This window comes from Corvus moneduloides, chromosome 3, assembly GCF_009650955.1.
Source record: "Corvus moneduloides isolate bCorMon1 chromosome 3, bCorMon1.pri, whole genome shotgun sequence".
Classification (NCBI taxonomy): Eukaryota; Metazoa; Chordata; class Aves; order Passeriformes; family Corvidae; genus Corvus; species Corvus moneduloides.
The window spans coordinates 64,790,968-64,805,190 of record NC_045478.1 but is presented as its reverse complement, the minus strand read 5'-3'; the positions used below and the strand labels follow the sequence as shown (position 1 = coordinate 64,805,190).

The window sequence follows — 14,223 nt, the reverse complement described above, 5'->3', positions numbered from 1 at the left end:
CATTTCAAGGATCACAATGTAATCTAAAGAAAGCATGTTTGCATATGGAGCCCAAATTCTTCCAAGAAAAACAGAGAAGTTATCTGCTGGGAAAAGCACAAAATGAGACAAAACTAGTAAGATGACTAGCTCAAAATCACTCAAAGAAAAAATGCCAGACTGAGGAACACAAACTATTCCAACAAAACATGAAACTTCCCAAGCACTTCTCTCAAAATGAGGGGACTACTTGAGAGTTTTCAAACTACTGCACCCATGCACAGACACTTTTAATGCTTTTTGTTTGCAACAAAAACACAGCAGCTTCTACTGCCATGTAAGAACGAGGCTGCAAGGCGGCAATTACTCTGTTCTGAGCTTGCCCTTACACTTCAAATAACAAAGGAAGAAATTACATTACTTAACTTTTTTTTCCTGCTATCATAAGTGGGCCACACCTGAAAGCTGTAGCTGCATGAGCCCAGAAATCTGTTCCTTCAATCACCACAGAAACTAATATAGAAACCCTGGCGATTTGTTCTCCTGTTTTCAGTAAAAAATTTACATATGAATTACATACCAAATTCCCTTGGTCTAATAAACTGTTCTGGACTCGCACAACAAAAATACTGCTTCTTCATTATCATCCTCCTCTTGCTATTCTTTGCTGTCTTTACAAAAAAACCCTGTACACCTAAAGCCAGCAGCAAGAGTAGTGGTATGTCTACCTCTTGCCTTGAGTCCCGTGGAAACAGAAGTTTGGAAATACATCCTCACATTTCAAAGCATTTTAAGAGTCCCAGATTTTCTGCCAGACAGGCCCTCTTGTTAGTCACTGCCTTGTGTGTAAGTATTAACACAGCAGTCTGTACCAGTTAAGAAATCATCTGATGCGAACTCAGCTGATTCTCAAAGGCATAAAAAATTGCATATAATAGCCTACATAAACGACTGATGTTCATGACCTAACTGGAAGACCCAAATACTGAGTTTCTATTACTTTTCATATTCATTAATCACCATTAGATAAAGAACAAATGAACACACACAGAGGCTAGAAACAGCACAAGAGTCACTTAGGTGTTTCCCATGACAGAATAAAACTCAAACATTGGTTTTGCACTCAAGAACAGAAATGCAAACATTTCATAATCGCACTACATATGGGAAATCAAAATAAACCTTACCTTATTTTAAATGGCAATTTTAGTAAAATGTCAGGCTGTGCTAGTACAGGGTATAAGGAACCATGCCATCCTCCTTCAGCAGACTTTTGCAAATGCCCCTGTATTCAACTAAGTCTAACTCCACTCTGTTTTGTTTCCCCAGGAGGACCCATTCAGGACCATGTGCTCCTTTTCAGCTGTCAATAAACAGAAGCGGTGAATTCTCCAGCGCTTCACGAAGCTAGTTAGGCATAGCCATTCATTTCTTCAGGAAAACAGGGCATTGATTTCAGCAAATTCCCAGGGAGCAGCTACAACAAAGAGATCAAAGACCCACCTCCTTTCCTGCCTGGCTTTGGCCGGCTGGGCTGAGAGGAGCAGCAACAGGTTTCCTGAAGAGCAGGCTCTATCCTCACCGACCACTGCATGCTCCATTCATGCCCATCGCCTTCCTACGTTCCCGGGACAGCCCCCAGCACTAACCGTGACAAACCCCTACATTCAGGCAGCATAATATACTGCACGCTAGTTCATCCAAGGATAAAAAGAAAAACAAGCTCCAAGGGAAGTCTGCTGCTTCCCTGACCAGCCAAGCCTCAGTAGCTGACAGACTTTTCATGAACGTCTTTTTTTTCTTAGCTTCTCCATCTAAACCAGAGAAACACTTGCTACCTCAAATTCATTGTGCTGAAACTTCTCAGGAATGTTGGCTTTTCTGATTTATTTCTACAAGCTTGAAGACTTAGCTGCTGGAGTTTGAAGTCTAGCGGCAGCAGCCCTCGTATTGTGCAACCATGATATTTATTTTGTGCAATTTGCCCTAAGACTGCAGTAGGGTTTTTTCTAAGGAATTTAAGGGGGTTTGTTCCAGTTTGGTTGGAATTTTTACTTTTAAAATTATACATCTTGTCTTCATTAATGTAATCTGGAACAAGATTTTTAATGCTAAAATTTGACCTTGTATTGAACCAAGCATTAGCAAAAGACAATGCTGTGGTCAAGCTTAAGGACTGGTGGTTAGGCTACATGTCTACTGCTAAACAGTAAGAGCCAGAGACCTGGTGCTGAGACCACCTGGCATCAGCTCCACATGTCTAGATGCCCCTCATCTCCTTCTCTTTTCCCCCACAAACAGTTTGGTTATATCCAAATTCCTTACCTGGAACACAGTCTGGTAGGTATTATCCCTCCAACACACCCTAGTGTTTGTTGCTTGTTAGTATAGGCTAGTACTGAGCTCACAGGCTGGCCCTGAAATATTTCTTTATATGCATACAGACATAAAGATCTAAAGTCACTGCACACCTGTACAGATTTTCCATGTCATTCTTCAGCATTCTCCTGCACACGGATGTTTTACCAAGGCACTACTCGTCAGCCACAAATACCCAGCAGGTGGAACCTGAAAAGCCCCCTCAGCACTGGTACTGCCTCCGGGCCACTGACACATCTCCAAGTGAGAAGACAATTGTCTACCCCACTAACAAGAGCAAGTATCACAGGACCTGGCACAGCACAAGCAGTACAATACTGAGAAGACCAGGGACAGGCGGTAGGCATGACTGCTCACTGTGCAGAAGACAGCTGAGGACACGAGGAAATACAGAACTGCAGAATTATTGAAGTTGCAGGAGAGCAGCTATGACAATCAACCAGCCCAGCCTCTTGCTGAATTCAGGCCCTTTAATGGCATTACCCAGGGCCTTGCAAGCTGTATCTCAAATACTTCCAGTGAGGGCAACTCCACCACTTTCCTGGGCAGCCTATTCCAGTGTTTGATTGACCCCCCAATGAAAATGCCCCTTGCATCCACAAGCATCTCCCCTGAAGCAACTTGTGGCTATTGCCTCTTGTCCTGTCACAGCGCATGCCTGGGGAAAGGCTGCTTCCAACTCCTTCTCTATAACCACCGTTTTTGTACTGAAAGACCAACACTAGATCCCCTTGAGCCTTCTCTTCTTTGAATGGAACATGCCCAACTCCTTCAGCCTCTGCTCAGGTGACAGCATCTTTAACACACTGATCATTAGGGGGAACATGAGAAAGGCACTGTTGCTGAGCTGAAAAAAACAGAAAAGTGAAACTGCCAGGGCATAAAATTGCTAAAACAGACAAACATCTGAGTATAGTTGAGGAGTCTTGACCATGATCCCTGTGCAGTTAACCTGCCCTCTGCTTTCTTTAATATTTCACTCCTGCTAAGTTTTGCCTGTTGTATACAATACAGTCAGGCATATGACATTCCTTATTTTAGAGTTCTCTCTGTATCTAAATGGCTTTTAAGCATGCCCCGAAATTGCCAGTTCACAGGTAAAATTCAAAAAATGCATTTTAACAAATAACTTGATCTTGAAGAATATGTTTCACCCCCACAGATAATTGCTATTTGCCATTAAGCCACTGATGGTTTTATATTTATTAACTGATTACAGTTATTAATGAAAAAAACCCCAACCCTGTTTTCTTTGTTCCTCTGAGGAAGTAATGAAGAATGATAAAACGCATGTCTGAATGTTCCCTCTCTTCTATTGCACAGTGTGCACCTGGGTAGCCCTTGGAGGCAATGATAAAAAAAGGCAGCTGAGGAACTGGAGGGACTCCAAAAGAAAGCATGTAGATCAGATCAATAAGCATAAAAAATGTGCTTAATGCTTCAGATAACTTAAGCTGGAGCAAGAGAGTGCAAGTATCGGGAAATCGTGAGCAGCCACCTTCCGTGGTAGTTACAACTGCAAAGTATAAGGATATGCCACTTGTCTGTTAAGAAGAAGGATGAATAATAGTGATAAGGCATGAGATTTGAATGTGACTGGGATAATGATGCCTTGGAAGCACAGGAGTTAAATTCACAAAATGATTAAAAACCCCGAGCACATCACTCTGTAGTAATCTGGGATGGTATTTGTGCCAAAGATAGATAAAACATTTTAGACAGAATTGCAATTTTAAGTCTCAATGAACCAGTCTGTTCTTATACTTGGGACAGATTTTTACAATTTTACTCATATTAAGTCATGCTTTACTCCAAGAATAATCCCGCTGATTATAATGGTAATATTGTTCCACAGATGTCTCAGAAGAAACGCAAATGTAAAAGCAGACTTTATACTTCACATAAAAGACATCAATCATGAGTACATCTGGGAATCCGATAAAAACATATGGTACAAAAAAATCACTGTGGGACGATGGAAATGTACTTACAGAGCAGGTCTGTGGACATGTTTACAGATCAGGCAAAGGAAACCTACACAAAATAAATGAAAAAAGAATTATCAGTTTTCTGAACTAGTACTATCCATGTTTATATCTCATGCTAGTAAACACATGCTTAGTCTTTTAGCTCTTTAGGAAATAAGGAGAACATATCTACAGAAATCTTACAAGGAAGAAATTTCAATTTGTAGAGGAAAAGGAAAAGAAAAACTGATTCCACTTCATTTCACAGACAATGTAAACTGGCAATATTAATGTAATGCATTTTAAATAAGAGCAGTTCACTGTATTCCACATCTTCATTAACATTTATTATTATGTATTTTCCAGGCATCAATTACAACAGAATTTTCAAGCATCATGTATTTTACCCCATTGCATGCTATTCTGTGTTTAAGCCTCATATACCTGGTATTCATCCTAACAGTTCTGACCCTTGCAGAGTCAAAAAGAATATTAACCAAATATAGGACAAGACATTTTATTTGCTCTCTTGAAAGACTTCTGGAGACTTTTGGCTTTCTGCTGAACTCATTCATCTTTTTCCCTTCCCATTCATCTGCTGGTTTTTGACTGAAATTTTACTATAAGCACATAGGAGCAGAGTCAGAGGCTTCTGTAGCTGTCTGAGCAATCCCCAACACACGGGTATCCCAATGACTGAATAAGGCTACTTGGAGCTACAGAAATAATAATGCATGTATTAATAAGGAGACACACAAATAACAGTACAAATCACATCACTATATGCCATTTTATTCCCTGTACAAATCTTGAAAATTTCAGGCAGTGTTTAAAGGTGTGTGTGTATATGAATTGGGATGAAAGAAAGACGTTCAATAAGTCCAAGTGCCAAGTCCTGCACTTGGGTAACAATGCCAGGCAGTGCTACAGGCTTGGGGAAGAGTGGCTAAAGTGGCCAGGTAGAAAAGGACCTGGGGTACTGGTCAACAGCAGCTGACCATGAGCCAGCTGTGCCCAGGTGGCCAAGAAGGCCAATGGCATCCTGGCCTGTGTCAGAAATAGTGTGGCCAACAGGACCAGGGCAGGGACCATCCCCCTGTATCTGGCATTGGTGAGGCCACACCTTGAATCCTGTGATCATTTCTGGGCCCCTCACTACAAGAAAGACACTGAGGTGCTGGAGTGAGTTCAGGAAAGGGCAACAGAGCTGGTGAAAGGTCTGGAGCACAAGTCTGATTGAGGAACGGCTGAGGGAAATGGCATTGTTTAGCCTGGAGAAAAGGAGGCTCAGGGGGGACCTTATGACTCTACAACAACCTGAAAGGAGGTTGTAGCCAGGTGGGATGAGTCTCTTCTCCCAAGTAACAAGGGACAGGACAAGAGGACATGGCGTCAAGTTGTGTCAGGAGAGGTTTAGGCTGGATATTAGGAAAAAAGCCTTCACCAAAAGAGTTGTCAAGCACTGGAACAGGCTGCCATGGGAAGTGTCCCCATTCCTGTGGGTATTTAAAAAACATGTAGATGTGGTGCTTAGGGACATGGTTTAGTGGTGGGCTTGGCAGTGCTGGATTAATGGTTGAAGACAGCAGTATTTTGTTGCTGACTGAAACAGGTCAAAGAAAACATCTTCATTTTTAAAAATACAATGATCATTAGTAAGATGCTTCCAAATTAATTGGAGCTGGTTGCAAGAACTGAGTTGTGCTGTGAGAAAGCAGCAGTAAAGGGGCCCACATCACTGAGTCCTCTTTCCAGATAAAAACACGCATGCTGAGAGCAGGCTTCCTAAGCAGCAAGTGTCCTAGTCTGATTTCCATCACCCAGAAAACACTTTATTTCTGAAAAAAATCTACTCTGCAGTTTTACTCCATTCTGGCTGAGAGCAAGACTCTTGTCTGTGGTGTTAATTTCTAAAAATATAGGCCTTGCAGAGGGAACAGTGGATTTTAACGGCATCCATATGTGACTATACACGCACCAGGCTTTGTCATCCCCAGAAACAGCAGGCTACATGTTATCACTGTCAAAGCAGGACCATCAACTAATAAAGATTTCTTTTCCCCCATTGAATAACTAGATTCATGATAAAGTAATTTAACTGTGCTGGCATTCAAGCTGCAGGCCAATTACTTGTTAAACTGCAACACAACAAGCTCTTTCCTCCCATATGGTTTGAGTCATTAGTTATACCTTCCCCCTCACACATCTGGTCTGCAGCAGCCTCCTGTCATGAGAAAGTGCAGCCTCATTCCATGCCCTCCCTGGCCCCCACACATCCTCCATCCAGCCTTGTTGCAGTGACACTGTGGTCCATGAACACCCCAATTAATGTTTTGCCGAGTTGTTCTGTGATGTCATTTTGGAGGTAAATCACCAAAATGTTTTTCTCCACAGGCCACTGAAACCTGAGAAATTTTTTCCCCCCATACAATTCTATGATGAAGTGGTCCTAGCAGCAGCAACCCCAAAGTGCCCAAGTCCAGTCCTTGGGAAGGGCACAGAAACTACAGACCAAGAGGAAGCACCCAGTGACTGCAACGCAACCCACTCGCACAGCAGAAGAACATCAGGCACAGCATCACAAAGAAGTGCTGCTCCTCTTCCAGCAGCTGGTTCAGACATTATCTCAGACACAGTGAGGATAAATACAGCAAAGTGTATTTGCAGGGGCAAGGGCGTTTAAGTAGAACTACAAGCTCCTTCATAAGCTATGCCAGCTCTTACCTGCAGTTATCCTCAACGTGGACCCAGAACTGCCTGTCATCCCAGCTGCACAAAACCACACCATAAATCCCTCTCCTTCTTCACGGGCACAAGGGCACCCCTTGTGCAGTGTATGGCCCCCTGACCAAGGGGGCTCCAACAGATGCAGAGCTGTGGCAGCCACACACGCTGTGCCAACCAGGCACAGTGTCTGGTAGCTTCTGGCCACATCAGTCACTTGTCCATCTAAATTCAGGTGGTTGGCCAGTGGCCATGCTGGCCTCAGTTTAACATTGGCCAATCTTCTGTATTTTCTCTGCTTGTAAACTACACTGATGTACCACACTGACCTTTACACAAAGTGTTGTAGGTATATTGGCCATTTTTTCGCCAAATTTGCTGTGCTGCCCACAGAGTCAAAAGAAGTTGTTTGTGGTTGCTCTTAAGTATCCCCCTTTCTCATCAATGAATGGACAGAAGAGGAAGAGAAGCAGAGTAGGGGACATTCCCATACAAGAAAATTGGAACCTTGAAAGTGTGAGGCAAAGCCTAACGAGATTTTTACAGGCTTTCAGGTATCAGGAAAATACTCATTTAGGTTGAGTAGGACTTGATGGGTTAATATAATAGATGGTTAACAGTCAAGAGATAGCAAAGCAGTGATTACAGGCACTTTGGATGATGAAAAGTTCAATGCTTTGTGGTGGCGGAAAGTGGTTTGCACCCGTTAGAGGAAGTGGGGATGGGTTCTGCACTGCTGTCATAGGTTAGCAGGCATAGTCCCGGAAGGGACGTCCTTGCTAAGGGGTGCTTACAGTTTCCTCTGGGAACTGATAGAACCTATCAGCTGGCCAGTTTGAATATGGACAATTCTCTAAGCCACTTAAAGTTGTGATCACCTCTGTGATCCACATTTAAGAATAGGCAAACTCCCCCTCCAAGCTCTCTCTCGTTTCCGGCGCTGGGACAGGTGGCTGCAGGCCCCGAGTGGGGGCCAGCGGGCCCGGCCAGGCCCTGCTTGGGCCAGGCCGGGCCGGGCCACGGCCATCCTGGAGTCGATGGACCTGTTCCAGCCGTGGAACCCCCCCCCCCACTGCCTTGCTGTGGGCAGCCGGAGCGGCTCGGCTCTCCCCGCTCTCCACTGAGATAAGAAAAATTCAACATTCCAGCTGCAAAGCTGCAAGGCCGAGGTGAGATTAACCCTTTTATTGCTGTGAAGAGCTGAAAACCTGAGGGAAGAGAGAGAGGAGATGCTTAAAGCTGAAAGTCTGTTGTGAAGCTATGATATATCAGAGTATCCCGTTGTAATTCCATGAAGATATGGGGGGTGGAGTGTTCAACTCGTGAGCAAAAGCACCTGCGCTGAGATAGGCAGATGCTGATGCAGCTGTAATTTCATGAGAAGTTTGGACAGGGAGAGATGAACCAGATGAGGACTTTTGCTCCAAACGGGAAAGGAGAAAACCTCAGTCCGTAGAGATGAACCAGATGAGGACTTTTGCTCCAAATGGGAAAGGAGAAAACCTCAGTTCCTAGAGATGCTCCCAGAGATAGTCCTAAAGATGAAGATGATGAAGACCCTTTGCTCCCAGGGAAGGAGAAGGGCCTCTGTTTTTGTTTCTGAACGGCTCAACCTTAAAATTGTACCCCAAAAAACTTCAAGAGTGGACCCTCGAAAGCAGTTGCGGGAAAAGCTGCAAGTCGGGGGAAAGGACTCACACGCAGGCAGAGAGACTCCTCTTCCTAAATGGACTGAACAATATTTGGAAGTGGGCGGCTGTCTCGTTGTGATAATGTTTTCATAGCATGAGCAAGAAGAGACTTCTCTTTCTAAATGGACTGAACAAGGCTATTATGGAAGTGGTAAACAGACTGAACATCTTAAGGGTTGTCTTTTCACATTGTCAGTGGGAGAAGGGAGGAAGGTGGGGGGAGGAGGAGAGTTCTGAAGGTGGTATAATTTTTTTTTCCCTCTTTTAGGTCTGTTAATAAACTTCTTTATATTCTTTCAAGTTTGGTGCCTGTTTTGCATTTCTCCTAATTCTTATCTCACAGCAGATAAACAGTAATGAGTATTTTGGACCAAACCACTACAACTGCCTAGGACATGTCACAGTGTATTTTCTGTAGGAGCCAGGATTTTAGGGTTTGGGTTATTTTCAGTTGCTCCACCATTGCCAAAAATTCACAGACTATGCATTTTGTGTTTTATAAGTGATTGTAGTGGGCACACTGTGGGCACGTATGACTCAGGATAGATACACATGATGGTGATGGGACTGCCCTGGGATGCCCGGAGTCCACAGTAAGAAAGGCCACAATTTTAGGCCTGTTACCTGTTCTGTTCTGGTGCAGAAGACGTGGAAGTAATGAAATCAGGCAGCATTTTCCAAGTATGGTTCATGAGGAGGACCCACAATGAGGATCAAGGTCACTGCTACAGGAAAGGTGCCTCCCACAATGAAATGCACAGCAAGGAAAACCAGCCTGCACAGGACCTATGGGGCTGTTCATGATGCACAAGACATCAGTGAAGGCTGCCAGCAATGGCCTTGATAACTTCTCTGCTTACCAGTGGTTCACAATGGAAGGGCAGCAAAGACTCCACTTTCTACAGCTACTGCAGTTTACTGCAGAGTTCTAGGAGGACGACAAGGTTTTACCAAAAAAGCACTTATTTCCCTGGCCTTGAAGCTCATCTTTACCAGAGACAACAAACTCCATGACAAGGGAAGCCAGGAAATTGCTCAGGGACCTTTGCAATGTCTGCAACATGAGACTACAAATTGTTGTTCAAGACAGCTGCCCTGCATGTAACACCCAAAGATTCTCATGTGGCTTCATGTGGTAGAGCTCTTCCACTGACCTCTCTTTTAGAAGATGTACATCTATCCTCCCTGGTATCACGCCACAGAAAGCCAAGGGAAAAGCAGGGCCAGATGTGGGAAGAGCCATAAGTGGCAGCAACAGGAAAAGCTTTCACAGTGCAGGTGATACCCTTGTGCTTGCAACACGATGCCATCTGTAGATAACAAGAGAACACGCTGCCTGCAAAAGAGACCTATGCCATGCAAAGACCTGGATCAGAGCTTTTGAATGATGAACTCACTGTGAGTGGAAACATGGTTTCAAACCACTCAGCTTCTGCCCTCCAATAAGTCCTCAGAGGTTATTACAGAATTCCACACAATGTCCAAAAACATGGACAACTGTCAACAGAAGCATACTCTTTGTAGCGATCTGACATCATGGGGCCCTCAAATGAACCTCAGCTTCACGCTGCTCACCAAAGAGGCACATTAGCTAATCAGTCACCAAAGACTCTTTTCATGATGTGAAGTCATCTGTCCACCTTACTCATGCAGCTGAAAAGGGACACTGCTATTCCTTGGATACTCAGAAGAATGCCTGGCACAACTCATTTATAGATTCACAACAGCTTCATGTAAGTGACATTGTTATCTAAGTACCTTTTATCATATTTTAACTGCATAAAGGTAAAACACAAGTAAATGTATTTTTTCAAGACATCTATGGTAAGTAGTAGAGTTGCAGTTGTCTAAAATACACAAGCAAAGATGTGACAGGAAAACCACACTTAACCTACTTACACTGAGATTAAATCAGGAAGGACTCTTTCTCCCACCATAGAAATCAGTTGCTGGGGTTTAACTTTCAGCACACCTTATGACTCAGGTTGCATCCCTCAGAAGAAAACACCTTCAGGAGACAACACATCTATCACATAGCGTTAGCATTCCACTAGTGTCCCTACTTGTGGTCTTTTGGCTACTGCAAGTGCTTGTGCTGGGCTAACTGTTGACACAGTTTCTTTTCTCCCAAATTCATAAACAGGAAAGAAAATCATGATATAGAAATTATTTAAGATTAACAGAGTACCAACAGGGAAAAATGAATATGCAGGGCCAAAATCTTCATATAAAGAAACCTGCGCAGATTTCCTGAAGTTTATGTTAGTCCCACGTGTACCTCCACATCAGGATTTAGTGCATGCCGAGTACAACTGATCCAACATGTGATCTGTTTGGTATCCCTGATCAACAGAGATTTTCTGTGCATTTTTTATCTACCACATGTAGAGTCCCTCACTGGTGAAAAATATGAAATTATAAATCACTTTATTTATAATATAAAATAGCATAATTTGTACTTTTACCATTACTTGGGGGTTTTTTTCATGTCATGGAATTATTCTATAATTACAAAACAGAATAACTGTGTTGCCATCATCTCTTTCTTTATGTACGGGATTCTGCATCTTTCCCTTGATTAAGCAAAACAACTTGAGCAGTACCCCACACAAAACCTTGTGTCCCTGATCCAGAAATCTGGCTCACTAATATTGCAGAAGTTCCCTAAGTAAGTCTTATTTGTGAATATAAAAATTAAGTAAAACCCAAAATTATAAATGTAACATGTTTCTCTTTTATAAAGGACTATGCAGAGGTAAAAGAACTATACAAAATCATAAAGCAGACTGCGAATGAACAAAAGTTGTGCCCTCAAGGATGTTTTCTCTAATGCATTTACCAAGGATATTTTGTATGCCTTCATGATAATGTTTTAAATTGTGTTTACGCACACACAGACACTATACAAATACATAAGCCGGTCCCACTGCTGAAAGAAACTTTATACGCATCTGTACAGATTAAATGCAATAGTATGCAAGCAACCAAGAGCCCTGTCAGTTCCCAGTGATGTCAAGAGTTATCCTAATGAAAATTTTTGGATCCCTTACCAAATATTTTGGCAAAGCTATACTGAGCATTAATTTTGGATACGTAAAAAAGTCCGGCCTTACCATTACCTCCACCAACCAAACAATATTCTAACCTGGTTATGATCACCTCAACATGTAGCATCATCAAATATGGTCCACACATGGGCACCTAATCTATCCAAGTCTGTTTTCAGTTTAAAGCAGAAAAACCCCAATTTTCATTAAAAGTAAATATGTTTTATATCCTGTACCCTGATACCAGAAACACAAAGATCAACAAATCCCACTCCATGTTTCAAAGCAAGTTCTTCCTGTTCTGAAATATGGCACTGTCTCTCACCATAATTTTCCCAGCCTGTATCACTTGACGCTGGTCTATTTTGGTCAGCAAAAGACCTGTGGCAGACAAGTCTTTGCCCATCTCCAGTGCCCTGATAACAAGAAATGCTATTAAACAGCATTTTTAAAAAGAGATAGTAACAAAAGGGAGACAAATTCCTAGGGAATGATACCAAACGGCATCTCATGCCAGCCTGCCTTACTGAGGGCTGCTCTTGTTTGGCTTTGCAAAGCACTCAGCATTTTGACTGCGATCCAGCAAAGCAATTCTGCATTTCCCATGTTTTTCCACCACTGACTTGCAGGGAACTATTTGTACACATGAAGACAAACCTACACTTCATATTTTGCTGGGTCAGGATCAAGGCACCAATCATCTTTCTGGATCCTTATTTTCTTATGAGAATTGGATAAAATGAGCTAAAAAAATAAATCTTGTTTAAGTGTGAGCTTTAGAAAGCCTCAAGACCCAGGAACATTCCTAAAATAATTTGCATTCCATAGCAGCAGGGCAAAACCATTTCCATTTCAATGAGCCTGTGGAGAGGACTCTGGTCTACTGGCTGAAACTCAGGACTGAACCCCAGCATAAAATAAACACTAAACCTACTTGTACAAGGTCATGTGAAAAAGCACTTTTTCCTGTTCTCCCTCAATACCTTGGCTAAACTCTTTTTCATCACTTCAGGCCTGCATCCCAACACTCATTTCAGGAAGGGCACAAGCACTCCTCTCTGCTGGACAGACTGGTCAGCAGGGAGATTTCCCATCCCTTTCCTGCATGATCCTCAAGCTGCTGTCCCCAAAGAGTCAAAAAGTCTGTGGCTTTAAAAAAGGTTTGACAAAAACCTGGGATTTAACACTCACTTCTTTCATAAGCTTGATACAAATAACACACACTAGCAGCTGAAAACTTTCCAAATGCGGTGAGAAAACCCACAGCGGAGACAGACAAACAGACAAGTTCCCACACGGTGCAACAGTGTGACCAGAGAGGGGGATACACATTTAGCCAGTACTTTGGCAATGTCAATAAATTTCAGGAAATCAAAAAAACAGATTTATCATCTGGAAGCCAACACCTTACCTCACACATCTTGCTTAGATTATGGTAATCTAAAACCTCCCACCCTCAAAATGCTCACAAACTTGCACATTATCTATGACAGATGCATGCTAAGCACTATTGCAATAACGTGATGCAGTGTGTAATGTTGCTGCTATATTATGTAAATACTTATATTCAAATTATTTGGTCAAATTGCACTTCTCAGTTTTGCTCACTCTCATATACTTTTAACAGTTTTAAATTTCAATGCTGTGAAATTCTGCTTCATTCAGAAACTTGTAAAAGTGAGGAAGTCTTACCTGAAAAGGGATTTTGGGTCAAGAATATTGGTATTTTTCAGTTATTTTAGATGCAAAATGATCTTCATGGTGATTCCAATGGGTTTAGCTTAGTCTCTTTAGCTGCTTCATAAAAGCTACATAAATTACATGGCAAAGGATAATTAATGCTCTTCCACAATATGCCTCACTGTTTGTTAACAGCTTCTTGGCTAGTACAAATGTTTTCTTTTTCTGCTCCACTCTCAAAGGCCTCATACTTAAGAAATTTGCTTGAGCTGCCTGAAGTAAGCAATGATAACATGAATACATCCTTATAACTCTAAAGCATAGGCAAAGAGTTTTCACTAAGAACTTAATACTCGAGGCAGAGAGACAGCAGGAGCTGATTTGTCTTAATTAACACTACAAGACAGAGTGGGTAACAGCTGCCTGTCACATCGCTCCATTTGTTTGCTTCAACCTGCACGCTCAGATTTACTTCGGACAGCAGCTGGGCATGTCAGCGGCAAACTCGGCAGCAATACCACCCACATCCTTTCCCTCCTGTTCACACACATGGACTGGCTGGAGTGGGATACTGCATGGAAAATGCAGCCTACCACTTCAGAAGGTACAGAGGCAAGGGATAATTATTAGAACTAATCTACTGAACCTAGCCAGCACATGAATTGTCAGGGACTGGTTCTGTTGGAACTGAACTGTAACTTGAGGAGTGATTTCTTATTGCCTTTTCTTAAAAAGTATGTTAGTTTCAGGGGTTAT

General features: G+C 42.5%; 1 protein-coding gene across 1 annotated transcript in view; it reads right to left on the bottom strand.

Annotated features, from left to right (window-relative positions):
- Positions 1–14,223, bottom strand: part of PLAGL1 (PLAG1 like zinc finger 1) — a 50,001-nt gene that overhangs the window by 25,555 nt on the left and 10,223 nt on the right. Inside the window, exon 2 of the mRNA XM_032101969.1 lies at positions 4,350–4,392. Coding sequence (XP_031957860.1) covers positions 4,350–4,368 — 19 coding nt within the window. The 5' untranslated portion in view covers positions 4,369–4,392. The remainder of the gene's footprint in view (positions 1–4,349; positions 4,393–14,223) is intronic.